The 19,845-nt window shown below is 48.5% G+C and overlaps 1 protein-coding gene across 1 annotated transcript in view; it reads right to left on the minus strand.

The window, feature by feature from the left end:
• Window positions 1-5,821: 5,821 nt before the first annotated feature.
• HSDL2 (hydroxysteroid dehydrogenase like 2) overlaps window positions 5,822-19,845 on the minus strand; it is a 53,011-nt gene continuing 38,987 nt past the window's right edge. Inside the window, exons 10-11 of the mRNA XM_061567803.1 lie at window positions 8,425-8,553; window positions 5,822-6,855 (exon numbers count right to left, since the gene is read on the minus strand). Of these exons, the coding sequence (XP_061423787.1) occupies window positions 6,743-6,855; window positions 8,425-8,553 (242 nt within the window). The 3' untranslated portion in view covers window positions 5,822-6,742. The remainder of the gene's footprint in view (window positions 6,856-8,424; window positions 8,554-19,845) is intronic.

Consider the following 19,845-nt stretch of genomic DNA (forward strand, 5'->3'; position numbering starts at 1 on the left):
TCCTCACCATTCTCACCATCCTCACCATCCTCACCATTCTCACCATCCTCACCACCCTCACCATCCTCACCATCAGTCACCATCCTCACCATCCTCACCATCAGTCACCATCCTCACCATCCTCACCATCCTCACCACCCTCACCATCCTCACCATCAGTCACCATCCTCACCATCCTCACCATCAGTCACCATCCTCACCATCCTCACCACCCTCACCATTCTCACCATCCTCACCATCAGTCACCATCCTCACCATCCTCACCACCCTCACCATTCTCACCATCCTCACCACCCTCACCATTCTCACCATCCTCACCATCCTCACCATCCTCACCATTCTCACCATCCTCACCACCCTCACCATTCTCACCATCCTCACCATCCTCACCACCCTCACCATTCTCACCACCCTCACCATTATCACCATCCTCACCATCCTCACCATCCTCACCATCCTCACCATTCTCACCATCCTCACCATCCTCACCATTCTCACCATCCTCACCACCCTCACCATCCTCACCATCAGTCACCATCCTCACCATCCTCACCATCCTCACCATTCTCACCATTCTCACCATCCTCACCATTCTCACCATCCTCACCACCCTCACCATTCTCACCATCCTCACCATCCTCACCATCCTCACCATCCTCACCATTCTCACCATTCTCACCATCCTCACCACCCTCACCATTCTCACCACCCTCACCATCCTCACCATCAGTCACCATCCTCACCATCAGTCACCATCACCATCCTCACCACCCTCACCACCCTCACCATCCTCACCATCCTCACCATCCTCACCACCCTCACCACCCTCACCATCAGTCACCATCCTCACCATCAGTCACCATCACCACCATCACCATCCTCACCATCCTCACCACCCTCACCATCCTCACCACCCTCACCATTCTCACCATTCTCACCATCCTCACCATCCTCACCATCCTCACCACCCTCACCATCCTCACCATCCTCACCACCCTCACCATCCTCACCATTCTCACCATCCTCACCACCCTCACCATCCTCACCATTCTCACCATCCTCACCATCCTCACCATCCTCACCATCCTCACCACCCTCACCATCCTCACCATCAGTCACCATCCTCACCATCCGTCACCATCCTCACCATCCTCACCATCAGTCACCATCCTCACCATCCTCACCATCAGTCACCATCCTCACCACCCTCACCATCCTCACCACCCTCACCATCCTCACCATCCGTCACCATCCTCACCATCCTCACCATCAGTCACCATCCTCACCATCCTCACCACCCTCACCATTCTCACCATCCTCACCATCAGTCACCATCCTCACCATCCTCACCACCCTCACCATTCTCACCATCCTCACCACCCTCACCATTCTCACCATCCTCACCATCCTCACCATCCTCACCATTCTCACCATCCTCACCACCCTCACCATTCTCACCATCCTCACCATCCTCACCACCCTCACCATTCTCACCACCCTCACCATTCTCACCATCCTCACCATCCTCACCATCCTCACCATCCTCACCATTCTCACCATCCTCACCATCCTCACCATTCTCACCATCCTCACCACCCTCACCATCCTCACCATCAGTCACCATCCTCACCATCCTCACCATCAGTCACCATCCTCACCATCCTCACCATCCTCACCACCCTCACCATCCTCACCATCAGTCACCATCCTCACCATCCTCACCATCAGTCACCATCCTCACCATCCTCACCACCCTCACCATTCTCACCATCCTCACCATCAGTCACCATCCTCACCATCCTCACCACCCTCACCATTCTCACCATCCTCACCACCCTCACCATTCTCACCATCCTCACCATCCTCACCATCCTCACCATTCTCACCATCCTCACCACCCTCACCATTCTCACCATCCTCACCATCCTCACCACCCTCACCATTCTCACCACCCTCACCATTCTCACCATCCTCACCATCCTCACCATCCTCACCATCCTCACCATTCTCACCATCCTCACCATCCTCACCATTCTCACCATCCTCACCACCCTCACCATCCTCACCATCAGTCACCATCCTCACCATCCTCACCATCCTCACCATTCTCACCATTCTCACCATCCTCACCATTCTCACCATCCTCACCACCCTCACCATTCTCACCATCCTCACCATCCTCACCATCCTCACCATCCTCACCATTCTCACCATTCTCACCATCCTCACCACCCTCACCATTCTCACCACCCTCACCATCCTCACCATCAGTCCCCATCCTCACCATCAGTCACCATCACCATCCTCACCACCCTCACCACCCTCACCATCCTCACCATCCTCCCCATCCTCACCATCCTCACCACCCTCACCATCAGTCACCATCCTCACCATCAGTCACCATCACCACCATCACCATCCTCACCATCCTCACCACCCTCACCATCCTCACCACCCTCACCACCCTCACCATTCTCACCATTCTCACCATCCTCACCATCCTCACCATCCTCACCACCCTCACCATCCTCACCATCCTCACCACCCTCACCATTCTCACCATTCTCACCATCCTCACCACCCTCACCATCCTCACCATTCTCACCATCCTCACCATCCTCACCATCCTCACCATCCTCACCACCCTCACCATCCTCACCATTCTCACCATTCTCACCATCCTCACCATCAGTCACCATTCTCACCATCCTCACCATCCTCACCATTCTCACCATCAGTCACCATCCTCACCATCCTCACCACCCTCACCATCCTCACCATTCTCACCATCCTCACCATCTTCACCACCCTCACCATCCTCACCATTCTCACCATTCTCACCATCCTCACCATCAGTCACCATTCTCACCATCCTCACCATCCTCACCATCCTCACCATCTTCACCATCCTCACTATTAACAATGCCCACATTGTTCCTCTATTCGATCCGACCCTGTAGCCTGGATTCTATCTGCGCAAATTCTCTCCAGGGCTCCCTTGTCTGCTGCACGTGATAAAGGCAGTCCTTTAAAGAAATAAACATCGACATTTAACCAAGAAGTGAGAGAACGTAGCGGGGAGAGAGGTGGGTGGTGAATGTGTGGCTGTAGCCAGCTGCGGATATGATTATAGCCGGTGTTGTCAACACATCCTCTCAGCGGCCCACTTAAAATAAACTACCAGCTAAACAACTCCGAATTCACGTTGAGGCCTCCATAGATTGTATGTTTCATGCTTAGATGCAGTCATCTCCTCAGAGGAGGTATGCGAATTTGCCTGATAAATCTCTTGGCAGTGCAGCAAGAAAGCCCCGATGTGATTGCCAGTGGCGCCGGTCACCCTCGCGATGCCACGAGCGCGCGCGCGAGAGAGAGCCGCCCCGTTGCGTCTCATCAATGAGTCTCAGACTGCTCTCATTCACTCTTCGTTGTTTTCGATGCGTTGTCAGTGACGAGAGATAACCACCGCACGTAACGAGCATCGCTACCAATACTGAGACTTGCCTCATTACTGCAATTTGCAAACTGCCTTGTTTTCAGAGTAATTACATAATTCCAGCGAAGTTTCCCTCCCCAGTTTGAAGCACCAGCTGTTAAACAGAATGCATGATAAACTCACTTCCAAATAAGCTACATTAATAAACGACGTGAATAAGCTACATTCGTTTCGGGTTTCCTTCCTTAAGTCCGCGACATAATGCGGTCAAGCTATAGTAAACAAACGGTGAAGACTCCATCATGTAGAGTACAGTTTAACACGTGGGATTTCGCGACCAATATCATCCATAGAGGTTTTTTGGGTTAGATCGCGTAAATATAAATGTGTCGTTAAACCCGCCACCACCCGACACAGCCAATTAGTAAGGTTTGTCACGTAAACAGAACGTGCCAATTCGTCAAGAGTACAGCACACCGGTGTGTTGGAGAGCAAATCCACAATATTTACAATTCACCCAAACCCACCCTTATACATTTGGCACATTCTGTTTACGTGACAAACCTTACTAATTGGCTGTGTCGGGTGGTGGCGGGTTTAACGACACATTTATATTTACGCGATCTAATCCAAGAAGCCCATATTATGTATGTAGAGTACAGCTAAAGAGAGCAGTGGTTAACCCTGTCTTGTTTCAAGATAACAGGAGTTTGACGTTTCACCGAACGGTTGTGCCTCTGACCCATCGAGCGTGGCCGACAGCACGACCGCACTGGACCTCGCGAGCCAAGTCGCATGGAGCCCGGCGACTCTTTGGATGGGTGATCGGCGTCGTCGTTAGGGCTTGCCGGGCGCAGGGTTGCGATTTCCGTACCAATTTCCGCAAACATGCTGTTTTCGACCGCATTTTGCGGTAGTTTCTGTGACCCTCTTCCGCACAAATTTCCGCAATTTGCGGTGATTCCTGTGAAGACTTCCGCAAATCGTGACTTCGATTCCCGCCTTTCTCGGTGCCGTACTCGCGCGGTTGGCGCACATATCTTGCGTATGCCCATTTGGCTCTGCTGACTTCTGGAAAAAACGATATGTATATATGAACTATGGATTCCTGCATTCAGACAGCGTTGTTGGTGCGCACGAACTGTGAAAAAATCAATGAGAGCCGCGAGCTCTTGTGCGTCGAAGTACTTGTCGATGCCGTCGATGAAGCACACTTGCCACAAGTACACGACGCCACCGTTGACATGTTTGTCGCCGATAGGAATCCCTACGGTTGCATCTTTCCGGATCGACGCAACCCCCGGCGCTGTGCTCAGGCCCTTTTGCCCAGCCCCATGATGTCTCCTAGCGTCTGCCATTCGGAGCCCTCGCAGTACTCGTAGCGACAAAGGAAAAACAAAAAACTGTAGCATTTTCTTTATTCATATTCTGTCGATATGCAAAACTATTCATCGTCGCTCAGATTGCAGCGCGTTGGGAAATCCACTGGTAATTTTGGCCAAGCGCTCAGATACCCACGCTGTTTTCGATACGCTCAGATACACACGCGTTTCCGCTCAGGTAATATCCTCGTCCAGCGTACGCTCATTTGCCTCTGTCGTAGCTACTTTATACCTCCTGCGAATATATACACTTTACTGCTAACGATTAAAACTTTGGCGCACAGGTCGGTCGGCTGTGAGAGGGCTTTCTCTCTGCAAAACAACATCAAGCCCGAGGAGTGGTTGCTCCTCTCGTGCAAGCAGTTTAACGCGCTTATAGTTTGCGCCCGCGACAAGCCAAAACTCAGCATCTTTCACGCCGAAGACGACATGAAGCGCTGGAAGAATGCGAAGAAGTGAAAGTACATGTGCTCGTAATCACGGCTCCGCATTTGAATAAAGTATGTGGTTCTTGTGCGGAAATGCGGAAATCATATATTCATTCCAATCAGTAACTCAAAGCCCTACGTGATGCTGGGCCTTGCATGTATCCTTTCCAATAGAACGCATTAACGTGTTGTTAAAAGCGCGCGGTCATAGGAGTAGTCTTTCCACCGTTTGCGGTTGACTTTAGCAAAAATGCGGGAAATTTTGAACCCTCCTTCCGCATTTTCCATGCGGAAATCGCAACCCTGGCCGGGCGTCGTCGGTGCGGGATTGTGATGCGCGGTCTTCTCAAAATAGCTCGAGACTACGCGAGGATGCGCCCCCCCCCCCCCCCCGCACGCTCAACGGCGGAGACGGTGCATCTTGTAATTTGTGCTTGCGTTGAGCGTTGGTGAGGCAGTCACGTATTATCCTATTTTGTTCGCTGCCGCCAAGTATATCTGGAGACGCGGCGGCAGCGCAGCAAGCTGCGTGCTCTTGCTGCGCAAGACGCATGGCTCAACCACGCAGGCTCAACTGGGGTTTAGGTGTTTTATTAGACGCAGTACTTCCACAGTAATTGCTACTACATAACGTAATAAAAATCAATGTGTTTCAGTCCCCGCTGAATACATTTACCAACAACCATTTTTGTTGTTGTTATAGAACATTCCACATTCTGCTTGGTGTTGTTTACATTTGCATGTTCTCACCCAGCAGCCAAACGACATCAATATTCACCCAAACCCATCGTTATACATTTGCAGCACAAATCATGTTATTCATCAAACCCAATGCGTTTTCACATGGGCTGCACGTCTTAAAATGTACGTAAGCACAAAAGGACACATTGCTAAAAGCTAAATTCATTTAAAAGCAGTGAATTGATGTGAGCGTGTGTCGTGATTATAACCGAGCTGACAGATAACGAATTACAAATGGGGAAAAATGTGTAGACACGTTTCGCGCTAGCAGGAGCAGCACATCGGCTATAACAGACTAGCGTAGTGGTTGCAGTAAGGCACGGCTGATTGATATGTGGAGCATGTAGAACAGGGTGATAATTAACAATGATCCGCGCACCTGGGACAGCCGCACGCAACAGAGCGGGTGGCCGGAGGCCACACGAGGCAGACTAAGCAGACTAAGCACGCAATTCCGATGCTCACCACAGGCATAAACTGCCAAGCAATACCACTTTCCATCAACACAGCACTGCCAGGAGCTGGTATTCCTTTGTCAAACAAGTGAAAAGTAAAAGAACGCTTACAAAGACAATCTCAGGAGTCAACAGACACGATGGCCTTCATGTGTAAGATGATAAGGTGTCATGTCATTTTACGTCCGCATCATTTGAATTGCCCCTTTGCCGCGTCGACGTTACCTCCTGAGGCTCTTTCGGAAACCACAAAGCGCTGGTTCCATGCACAGCGGATGGCTCTCGCAGCACGCTCGGTGCCTACAGTTTGGATTTCATCTGAGACATAAGTTTCTCGAGCTTGAGCGCCATGCCCATGTCTCCCTTGATCTTGAGCTTTCCAGACATGAAGGCCATGGTGGGCTTTATCTTACCTGCAACAGAGCATCACACCACATAATTCAACAGTGCATGTAGGTTATTTTAGTATTATTATTTCTCTGCTCATATGGAAATTACACTCTTGAACTCGGTAGAGCTGCAGCCCTGCAACTTCTCGCTCACACCACTGCTGGCAGAAGGGTCTCTACTACGGAGGGCTTTAAAGAGCTCCACTTGGGGGATTTCATAAACCTGCACCGTTGTTTTGACTGCCGCACCAGGAGAGGGAATCGAACTGGGGTCCTCTGGATTAACCATCCCGAACAAGAATTAAATAATCTACAAAGCGTACAAAACAATCAACATTGTAAAGTAGTTGTTATGCCTGTGTGGAGAAATATATTTAAGATTAAAAGTGTGATAATTCACATGAAGGAACTTGTATAAAATATATGCCGAGTGAATAATATAAATAATTATTCCACTGCCATATCCTCCAAATATATACCTTCACCACTTATTTGAATGAAGTATTTCATTTAATTGACCTTGCTAAATGTAATCTATCTTGATTTGAAGCTCTGGTGACTGCAGGAATCCATACTTTTTGGTTCTTTCGGTAAAGTCACGAAGGTAGAATAAAATAAAATTAATCACGACGTTTCGATCGCAACACAAGCGATCGAAACGTCGTGATTTGTTTTATTTTATTTCTAACTACGTGACTTTACCAAAACAACCAAAGAATATGTAATCTAATTACTATCATTGAATATTGGCCTTCAAATTAGGAATTTAGCAGTTACATAAAACCACCTTAATCGTCGCAACATTGTCAGTGCAACACTTCCTAAAAGGGATTTTACCACTCTTATTACGATCAACGCGAAGCAGGCAGGCGCTGGCCAGCGACCAAAACACATCGAGCGGAAAATGGAAAGCTAACGTTACGCTCGTTGAAGAAGCCAACTGTTTTAAATTCAACTAAGCAGCTACCGCACCATCCGGACGACACGACCCGGCGCAGGCGCACGTTCAACGCTGCGCACCGACGAATCGGGAGCCTGGCGGTCAACGCAAGCTCGCACGCCAAACACAATTACACTCATTAGGCCGTTAAGATATTACTCTTCACTTGGTTCTGCTCGAATGGTTTACATTTTTGAATGTGTGAGCACAAGCCACATCCGACGTGATGCTGCCCGCAGTGCAATGGGCATCGCAACGGACTCCAAACACAGAGGTCGCCGGTACGATCCCATCTCCTGGCGCCGCAGTTGAATCAACGGTGAAAGTTTCTGAAATCTCTCCCAACCCCCCCCCCCCCCGCTGCTTCTGTCGACCGAGCAATGTATGTGGGCAGGTATCGCGGCGAAGTAGAGCGTGGGGGTACACCCACCTCTTCCCAGACGCCTCCGAGTTCGCGACCGAACAACGATTCGTCCGCTTTGTGAAATTTGCGCACGTTGCAAATGGTTGTACTGTTATTAACAGCAGTGTGGAGGAGTAGGCCAAACACTCCCAAGAGGGGTTTACTCGAGCATCCTCGAGCGGAGGCCCTTCCGCTGGACGTGACGGGGCTGCGCCTTTGCCCGTGGTGCTGTGGGTCCGCCGTGCGGTACCTGCGAACATGCTGACGAAGTCGCCGCTGTCCAGGCTCATGATGACGTCGGCCTTGTCGGGGGACGGCCCGTGGCCCGCGGCTCCGGCGCCGTTCTTCAGGTCCAGGTACCAGGTGCTCGCGTGCTCGCCTGCGCCGTACAGTGGGCACCGTACAGTGGGCACCGACGCGCCCCGTCAACGGAAGAGCTACGACGCTCTCGCTCGTACGGCGCCACTTCAGCAGATCGTGACACGTCGCATCGCAAACCATCTCACGCGCTCAAATGCCACCCCCCCGCCTGCCCCGGCCGGAACAGCTGTCCCCGTGCTGGCACAAGGTGACTCTGTGCCGGCCTCCGAGTGGACATTGGTCTGCCAGTAGGGGGCGATCGTTGCTATATGCGAAATACAAATTGAGTAATTCGTGGGTCATTCCGTAATTTGGCAAATTTTTACCCTGACGCTGGCACACAACAGCCTACTAATTTCGAAGGATCTTCAACATCAATTGCAAAGTAGACGGTGCATATTTATGGTTCATATACCTGCAGTAATAACCAGGGTGGCCAGCCTGATTCAAACCATGATCCTCGACAACATGCAACAGGCAGTGGAAGGGCTAAAGATGGGCCATCCTTTGGGTTACAAGTCACTCGAGAAAAACATCAGTCGAGTTATAAAATGTAGAATCTGCATCACGTCACGAGACGTTTCCATTCTGAACGCTCGCAGAGCAGTGCATCACCCCGTGCTCGAGAGCGGAAGGTGATAGATATCCCACAACTACTTCTGAGACCCCTTAAAGAGAGGGTACACTTCCCACAAAACCCTACTACAGAGAATTGTTCGCCGTATGGCATTCAAACCAAAATGTTTAATTCTCAGAATTGTAACCTTTCCAAATTAAATGAAAATCCCAATGTAATAAATTTTGTAAAGGTGTCATTGATGCGCCAGGCTGAGACCCTGAACTCGCTACACGAGAGAACCTGGTGTCATCACCGGCTGAAACCCAGATCCGGAGCCAGGAGCTCGGTGGTGATGGCTCGGTGCCCTGACCCCTGAGTCACCCGCACACCTCGAGGAACAAAGTCACTTAATTACAGTTTTAGTGCAACGATGGGAAAATTAGAAGCGCGACGCTGACACAAATCATCATTATATTGTCAGTGAATTACCCAGACTCGACTAAAAGCAGCGCTGCAGCATGCAGAGAAAGGCAGCCAAGGTGCCTCTTTTGGTTTCCCAGGCCAATGTGTGGACTAACATTCCAAAGCAATACCACGTATCACATTTTCTTGTGAAGCAAGACATTCGATTCAAAAGTAAAGATAACAATGAATTATCCAAAATATGTAACTTTGCACTTCAGTCAGGGAATTTGACATAACGGGATTTGAAAGCACAATATATATTTTGTATTCACAGTTTTCATCAAATATAAATGTCCATAAAAGGAACAATATTCTGTTTTCATAATAAATGCCATTACAGTAGACACAGCCATTGATAACACTTCAAACAGCGGGAGTAGACACCAGATAGAATGAGCCCACAGTCACGGGAGATAAAAATGCAAGCGGAGAAACAAATATGAGAAGAGAGAGAGAGATACAGGGAGGTGCGCATGAAAAGCCATTGTTTATCTTCTGCACGGCAAAACACCCTCCTCCCCGTGTGTAATCTCCCAGAGTCATTAGGGAGAACGTGGGGATACTGCGAGAAGCAGCGTGTGAAGAAATAAGAAAAACGGAGAGACACGATGACACCGAGTTCGCGTGCTCTGCCCAGGAAGCACTGGGCATGCGTGCAGCCAGGCTGCTGGCTGCTTGGCTTTGTCTGGAGATGGCTGCCTGCAGTGTGACTCAATCTGGGCTGTGCTGCAGGGCAGAGCTTAGATCGCCGCATCACGCACGAGCAGTCACACTGCAAAGGTGGCAGGGAGGCACAGTGGTTACACACTCGTGCCTCGCAGCAAGGAGCCCCTGGGTTCGATTCCTGACTCGGATGCCTTTCTGCGTGGAGTTTGTGCGTTCTCTCCCCCCGTTCTGCATGGGTTTTCTCCGGGTTCTTTGGATTCCTCCCATAGAGGAATGTACGATGTCACTTGTATCGAGCAAGCATCTCAATGCTGACTAATTATCTGAAAACGACTTAACTGGTATTACACGCAGCAGCAACACCACTCCCACTGAAAACACTTGGCAGGACCCTCCTGAAAAAGTGTCTTGAGACTCAGTGAGGCTTTATTCGGTAAATAAGCAGAATAATAAATAAAAACAAACTAAAGTATATATATATATATATGCAACATTTGATGAGAGATGAGCATTGCTTGCAGGGGCCTGGAGGGGGGGGGGCTGTTGATGGGGGTGCTCCACTGCTCTGCGCTGCTTCCGTATGTGGCTGGCACCATTGTATTCATCCCCACCGTTTGTTGCAGCTAATAGCTATGGAAATAGTTGCACAACTTACAATGTGTCTAATTGCACGATAACGTACAGCCACATGGTTTTTTGTAGCCAGTTTTGCCAACATTCGAGCAGCTGGTTTTTTTGTAATGTTATTAGTTTAATGCCTCATTTTTCAGCAGGCCACTCAGGTTGTGCAGTTCTGCGATACGGTTCAAGCAGCAGCAGCATCAGCAGCAGCATCAGCAGCAGCATCAGCAGCAGCAGCAGCAGCAGCAGGTGACTCAAGTTAAACGACCTGCAAGCTCTCGCTGCAACATCCAGCGCAGGCCTCAACGCAATCGCTGCACGGATCATTTTTTTTTATTGAAAACCACCACATTCGCAAACCACCATGTTCCTAAACCATCACGTTCCCAACGCCATCACGTTCCCAACGCCATCACATTCCCAACGCTACACATAATTTGCTCTTTCAACCCAGTCAATGTTATTTTTTTATAGCCAGCTTTCTGTTTGTGTCAATATTTACCACGATAATAATATATTTTTCTCAACCATATTTTTTACACGGTTAATAATCCCACAGAAATATCAGATATAAATGCGTCTTGTGTTTATAGACTGTCAACATCTAACTCTAAAAATCTCAATACATAAACTACAATGAAGCACCAACCATTGTGAAGCAAGCACAGCTTAGGTGCAGAAGAGTGGGCGCACACAGCAAGACAGATTCATCACTTAGCGTTCAACCTCACGCCCTCGTACGTGTATTATGGAACCGTGCGTGTAAGAATCGGGCGTTTTTGATTGTCGAATGTTGCGTTTTACTGTTAGAAAACCACCCAAATTAAGACCAATCTCATCACATCTCATAAGCGAAGTGGGTCGGGGCCTGGACAGTGCTCCTTGGAAGGCGAGGCCGCTGTGCCCGACCTGGCAGCTGTGGGCCGCGGCGCTGCGAGGGGAGCAGCAGAGGGCACTGCAGAAACATCCATTGTTGCACTGCACCCCTATGCTCCCTTGTTTACCGCTCGCCACCTTTTTACCCCAGGACCCCGTCCAGCAGTAGACGGACAGCAGGGCCGCAGGTGGTTCACACAAACACTCCGGCCACGAGAGGCCACACGTTCACCGCCAAGGCAAAAAAAAAGAGGAATCAATTCTGGAATCGAAGTTTCACTCCGAATTCTGACAGTTTATTCCGGCTCTGGGGGCGAATGATACATGTGTCATGCCAGGGTGGCACCTGTCGGCCAGGAGAGCTAATCACGGGTATGGGCGTGCTATACAATAACCAACTAGAAGGGAGCGTGTCTGGGTTAAAGGTAAAAGGCGGGGTCAGTCGAGAAACGGTATATTTTTTATGAAGCTGCTGCTCGGGGATAATAGTTTCCCCTTTATTGCATCTTCCCACGCGGCAGTTGATCCAATGGGAAAGTTTCTCAAACCCGCCCGTCTCTGTCCACCCAGCGGTGCAAATGGGTTCACCCGTTAGTTGATATTCCCACCTCTTCGAAGATGTCTGGCCATTGTGGAAGAGTAGGCCAAATACCTTCTGGAGGCCCTTCCACCAGCAGTGGCGTGAGTAGGTAATTGCAGGACTGCGCCTTTACCTCTCAAGAGTCTCTTCGCAACAAGAGACGAGCTAGCGTGGAGCTAGCGTGGACCTAGGGTGGCAGGGAGGAGCATTGCAGGGGCCACGCCTTCAAAGGAAACATAAATAGCTTACGTAAATACATTCAACCCACGTGCTCTGTTAGGACAATAAGAAATCTCATCATGTGATAATAAGCAGCTAGTACAAGGCTGCCAGCTACCCGCTACTGAAGCCCGTGTTACGTCTGTGTTCAAGAACATCAGGCTTGCGAAAAACAGCTTCCAGGAAACCACGCTTCTGTTTAAAAATGTCAGCCAACGTTGACATGTTAATGATAACAATACAAGACCGCATACGTTGCAACAGACAGCACTGAAAATGATGTGAAGTAGTCAAAATAATTTGCAATAAGAAACTGTTCAACCCACATGGTGCTCTCTCTCTGTGCCTTGTTGTTTTACACCATCACTGTGCTCCAACATGTACGCATGCATCTGAATTCACAACCAAGAACCATTTAAAGTACTTTTCACATCCGAGAGGATTTTAAAAGTCGCCGATTGTTAAAATAGCTGAGTTTTTAATTCCCTGGTTTAGGTGTTTTTATTCAATTTGAAACCACAGACTCTCGTCGTGACAGAGAGGGGTTAAATTTAAAACCACAAGGCAATGATTTGTCCAAGCACAAACTCGGCAAACTTAAAGACTTCTTGTGAAATTATCAAACGCAGTTTTGACATTTCACAGAGGAGTCTGTTCGATTGATAACAAAACAAAAACACCTACGGGGTTTGGAGAATGTATCGACTTTCAAGAGCGAGCTGAAGTGAGAGACCTCAAATACGATTTGAAGCTTTTGGATCGCGGCGTCGAAACACCGGCGGAGCGGCCGCAGCCACCCACGGTGTCACCACCACCTTGCGACAGCTCACGCCACGGGAATGTGTAAACTCCACCGCTGGCTCGCGGACGCTAGCGGGGATGAATGCTGCTCTTTTGCGTAGGGGGACGCATTTGAAGAATTGTAAACAAAGAAGAACATACGACTCCGAGAACACACGAAGGTTTAAGAAATAATTTAAACTGTTTAGAAAAATGAGGACGCTTCTCGGGAAGGGACGATGGCCGACGGTCAACAATAATCACGACGGAGTGGGAGCCAAGGGGTGGAACGCGTTCAAGAGGACATCAACGGAGGAGAAAAGAGCGATGAAATCAGCTCGTGTGCAGGTGCTGCTTGGTTTATTACTACAAAGCAGGATCGTGAGAGATGACAGTGAATCGAATGCTGTTGAAACTGATAAAGCTGTTAACACACACTTTTGGGTGTATGAAGATTCCATCGTACGAGTCCCATCGCTCTCAACTCCCACACATCTGACGTGGCGTTGGCGACAATCGTGTCGAGGTTCGAGAGAGCCCCAGTGTTCCCCCAACATGTCTACCGCGGTTATTTCACACACTACTCAGTGAGATGCAGGAGAAGATCACTCAAGCGTTTCAGTTTTTTGGCACAAACTTTATCTGTCGCGTAGGCCCAGCATTCAACCACGCAGTTCAAGCTGCAGTCTAATTAAAATGATTCAATAGTGGATGACACCTGTGTGGACACCGTGTGTTATTTTCGTGTCTACATCGCACTTGTCGCCCGTACGCGGAGCGTGGGTGCACTGAAGCATTGGCGAGCGTCGAGCGCTCAGGCTCACGCACTGCACGGCGCACGTAAGGATGTATTTTTTAAAATCTATTTCTGCTAATTATATACTCGTGTGACATTCAGACTAGCGCGTCCAATAAAACCTACACAAAACATGGATGAGGTTGACAAATGAAACATTACAAACGAGGCAAAAATAATTACATTTTTTAATCGAATCACGGCCCTGAAGAGCCAAAGAATAACCGAGTGGCGTCCCTCACGCACAGTGGTGTCTGCCTTCACTCAAGGGGCTCTCCAAGTGGGGAGCGATGGCTCTGACCACAGTGGGGCGTTCACGAGAGCACCCACTCGAGATGTCAGCGTGGCCGAGGCCCGCGACGCCACCTTTCGCCATCGCCGCGCTGCGGTGGTTCGTGGCCGGAGCGATACCACCCCAGGTGTGGCCGCTCGTCCTCACTGGGACCAACGGATCGTCGCCGTGCCACTGCCCTGCCGTGGGCATCAGCGCCCTTCAGACTTTTTCGGCTAAGTTCTAAAATGTTACGACCGGATTAATCCCGCACACACACTCACACGAGTAGGGAGATTATTCGTATCGCAGTAGACCGTGCGCGTCCTGGGCACGGAGCGGCCGTCTCGTTCCGCTGCCACGCGGTGGGCACGGAGAACTCCTTCGCTTGAAGCGACCTGAGAGCCACCCACCAGACCTCCCCCCGTAGATCCAAACTCGAGCACTCCGAGAGCAAATTCAGAATCTTGGTTTATCCTCGAGAAATCCTGCAAGAATCCGATTCTAAGTCTTCTCTTTGCAATACTTCCGAAGCTACAAGTACTCGACCATCATTATAACTAAAAAAGAACAAACGTTGGCAACGGATGTGTGGAAGGTGTTGATATAGTCGTGTAGCATGAGCATAATAATATGACGTAACACACGATACGCAAAATAAATGTCTTCCAAAGTTCGAACACCGAGGAAGGAAATTACACAGCGATATTCACTGCAAATTGCAAAATTAGCAATGAGCCATCCATTCTAGAAGCTGGTTGCATGACCAAGAAAATGAATCTCATTGACAAATGTAAATTTCAAAACTTCTGACAAATACACGCCCTAGAAGTTGCTGCAGAAACGAATGCAGCAAACCCCATGCAGCCGGACTCATGGCATACTGCAAACAATTAACGTTGAATAAGTACTAACATTTTAAATCACATTTACACGTAATTAATACCAAACACACTTAATTAACACTTCATAACGAATATCTAAATATTTATAATTTAACAACATATAATTCACGTCACTTAACACAGCCATTAAGCAGACGTGGAAGGCTTTGTTCTTAAACTCTGAGAAAAAAAGGCCGATTCCCACGGGCTTGAAGAGAGTAGTTGCATTTGTGTAAACAAATAAACAACAAATAAACAACAAATAAACAACAAATGTAAATCAAACGTAAAACGAAAGGGAGAGCGAGGGAGAGTGCTAACAAGAAGTCGACCGAGGTGTCTAAGCGCATGGGCTCACTGAATTCCATACAAGAGCTCAGGGAGATGCTTTAGCATTGCTCGTGCAGATATGCAGACCGTCTTGCGGCGTGCAGCTTACGTGCTGCACATCCTCGAATCTCGCCCAGATCGGGAAGAACACAACTGCCAAACCGAGTGGAACACCGTAGACGTTCAGAATAAACACCTCATTCGAGACCCAAACATCGTACCTCCTGGCTTTGAAATTCCTAAACGACAACGGGGTAACCATCAATGGCATCAGAACATCAACAGGCTGATGCGCGTGGGGCCATGCAACGCAAACTATGGACCGTGCAGTAGACTACTGTGGTCTGCACTTTTTGAATAAAGAAATAGCAAAACGACACGGACTCTCTCCTGAAGCCCTCTCGTCATCGCTAGCAGAGCTCGACATTGGCGTTCAGCTCCTGAAGAGCATATTGCCAAACACAAGAGCACAAGACAATGTGCTGGAGAGTGATCCTCCTGCGGGTGAGTGTGTGTGTGTGTCATGCACGTTCTCATTCATTTGGTTTGGCTGGATTTTTGAGATTTATCCACAATACTTGCTTACTCGAGTCCAGCATCTCGAGGCTTTACGACAAATAGCTTACTTAGGCTTCTTGTACAAGAATAAGTACACTTCCCAGGTTAACAATGAACAGCTTGTTATGTCATGTGCAATTTAACATTCAAACCGTGTGTTTTGCGTGCGTGCAACTTGTCCGTGTTCTGTTTAACAACGAGTGCAGCGTTTCATTATTTCCCCGTTTAATTTTCCTCAAATCTCCCGGGCAAAATAAACGGCGTCTCAACGGCTCCCGCCGGGTCTTAAGCAAAAAATGTACGTGTGTGCATCAAAATTCGTTTTTCTCAACAAACCACCCGAATGCCAATCTGCTAAAGACGTTTTACCATGAGGTTCGTTGTGTAGCGTACAATCACCGAGAATATTCTGGGCGGCCCAAGAGAGCGTTCCAAGAAACCTCAGCTCATGGGATAACTGCTGCATGCACCACAGAGATAGTCACTCAGAACAAGGGACATACCTTGTGAAAGTAAAACAGATCTATGTATGCCACTTCATCCGCATTGCATTACAAAGCCGTGCTGGAGGGAGCCAGTGTAAAACAACGATGTCTATTCAAGACACGCAAGCGGACACGATTTGCCCCCTTCACAATTCTGCACCTCCATAAAAACAATTTAAACATTATTTACACATTCTCAGCAGCAGCCTTAGTTCAACACAACCAACGCTGGACTGGTTTCATCATTCAATGTCTCATCAGCAGTCAGGCTTCATTGAACTAATGCTGCAGAACTGCCAGGTATGTACAGGCAAGGACGCCCTCTGTTAGATATGGGCCCTAGTTTGACGTAAAACTTGATAATACCGAACCCGAGGCCGCCGGGCGCGTCGTCCGAGAGAATACAAATAACGAAGCAGAACATTCACCTCCACGTATCTGTCCCTCTACATGAGAAAATGAAAGAATCTTTATTTGTATACACATCCCATCAGGTTATATTTCACAGCAGCTTCTGATCCCATGTGGGCGTTTGGGAACCTGTAATGAGCCTGCAGACAGACAATGCGTGGAATCGTCTCCACAAACTCCCTCATTCTCAGCGGCTTGTTGAGATGTTCCTTATTATCCCATTGGGTACAGATGTGATGAATGCACCAGGAGTACGGAACGTGCACTGTGACTACACAGCGCTATGCGTATAACCGCCTGATCTATAAATATGATCTCGTGCTACTAGAAGCCCTATGCCTAATTAAAATTACAACTTAAACTGGGAAATAAACACAAGAACGTAGAGGCACACAGACAACTGCTTATATTGGCGCTGTCAGTGCTGATAACATTTAACAAGGCAGTGTAACTACAGTGGTTCATTTACACATACCCCTCTGATTTATAATGACCCTTTTAATTTTTTCTCAAAAGGCGAACGAATACTGTGAGAGCGTTGGCTTCCGTGCGTTACAGCGGAACAGAGGAGGAAGGCTGTGGTGTGCGGTGGAGATCAGACATCTGTGGCATCTCACTCACTCACCCCGCGTCTCTACGCCGGGAGCAATGTGGGTGTGTGCTACGCCGCAAAGGAAGAACCATTTACACGTTGCATCGCAAATTCTGTGACAGAGGCTCCGTACATTTTTTTGAAAGACAAAGAACAGGAGGAACCGAGGCGAGCGTGTTGCATGCAACAGGATACGATGATTATCAGCCCTGAATCACAATCTATAATTCTAGAATTCCCCCCCGCCCCCGCTATTTCGGTGGTGTATCTATAAAATCTCGGGCTGTACTTTCACAAGAGAATGTTTCCCCCTGCAAGGCAGCTGAAAACGAACGTCCATCTATGAACCCTGACCTGTGCGTTGCACGCGTTTGAATTAAAAAGAGCGCGCACACGCACGTAGGCACGCAAGTGCTGCGTGCAACTTGCACCGAGCGAGTGCGCCACTGTGCCGAGCGGTGAGCGACGCCGAGGGGGCCGGCGTGGACGGGGGGCGGCCTCCACCAGAGACGCCGAAACCGTTTCAGAAGATGGCTTCCGTCGTGCGGCCTGCCATTAGAATCTTTGGCCAGATGTTTATTCCATTTTAATAAAAATATATTTTTTAATGTAAATGTATTTACGCTGCATTACGACCACAATGATTGCAAACTCATAAATTCTGTCAATATTTCAAATACATGACTGTATTATAATATTACGCTGCAGCAGTAAATATATAAAGGGGAAAAACCTATAATCAGTAAATTTATACTTACGTATTTACAAACTTAAGAAGCTTGGGGTTTTGACTTCACTTGCCCACCAGTGTGGGGCGTGTGAAGTGCACATTCTCGGCGTGTGAGACGCAACCCTGAAGCGATTCTACACGCGCAGTGCGACGTCGAGGGGAGGCGACGCTCACTGCTCTCCCAGCGATGCCGTGCACCGCAAGCTTCTTTTAAAACATTTCACGACGGTGCAGAGGTGCCCCACTGACCACCCGAGCCATCGCCAAATGCACCACACGCGTGTGGTGCGGCACGCGGCACACGCGCTTCAGAGCAGATGGGTCTCATGGCGGCCGAGCGACGCACGATGCTCTGAGAGAGAAGGCAACTGTAGAGGTGCAGCCCTGCATCTGCTCGCTCAGACCACTCCTAGCAGAAGAGCCTGCTGCAAGAGGGTAGCTCCAGAGAGCGCTCGTCTCTACTGGGCATTTTGGTCTACTCTTCCACACTGGTCGGATATGTATGTGTCGTGCGTATTCGCTTTGTAATCTCAACGCAATTTTGTTCGGTGCGGTCAAAGAACGCCTCGGTTTTGTTTCCCAAGCATTCAATTTCATGAAGGATTTTAAATAAAACGTGAGCCTGTCGCTGATTAACGCGTCACCCCACGCTGATCCTTGCACTGAATATTTGCAAATACAACATCCATCACGATAACAACAAATAATTAATGGGAGAAAATACTGATGTTCTTCCATAAATTATTAATATATATTTAAACTATTTTGAGTTATGCATTTCAAACATGTTTCTATCACCAAGGCACATTTACCTTTTCATGGACATTTAAAAATGCAAAATATATGATTTGCACGTAAAAACATAATATCGCGACGCATATTCATCACAATGCATGCGCACAAATGGCATCGGCGGCACATAGAGGGCCTAACAACGCGATTGTAATGAACGCCAGCGCTCTGTGAAACTGGAGCCGTGTAAACGACTGCCGTGTGTGGCCTGGGCGCGATGCAAGAAAATTAACAACCGCCGAGCGCGAGCAAGACAATAGATGCATTGTGAAGACATAATTTTGCGTCCGACATTAATCAGAATAGCTGGCTGCTGGAGTGTGCTCTGGCAATTAAAAGACTGCATCAGAGAGAGCTGTGTTAATATTTCCATTTAACACAATTTCGTATTCATTTGCACCCCAGATTAAATGTAACCTTCTATTCATGTTGCTAAGCAACCCCCCATCTGGAAGCCAAACCGTGTATATATTCTGCAACAGAATTGGTTGGAGTTGTGTGGTTTTTACTTTCTGCCTTGCGACATTGCAATTGAAATACACGGTTATTAAACACTGCACTGGGTCTCGGATAATGATGAATACGCACAAGTCTAATTCACCGGGAAGCGGGCAAAACACCGCACATTACTTGGCAAAAAACCCAGAAATTAATGCAAACATATTAGAGAAAGAATAATTATATTTTCATGACTTC

Source organism: Lethenteron reissneri, chromosome 39 (genome assembly GCF_015708825.2).
Source record: "Lethenteron reissneri isolate LAM-NWPU_2019-01 chromosome 39, ASM1570882v1, whole genome shotgun sequence".
NCBI lineage: Eukaryota > Metazoa > Chordata > Hyperoartia > Petromyzontiformes > Petromyzontidae > Lethenteron > Lethenteron reissneri.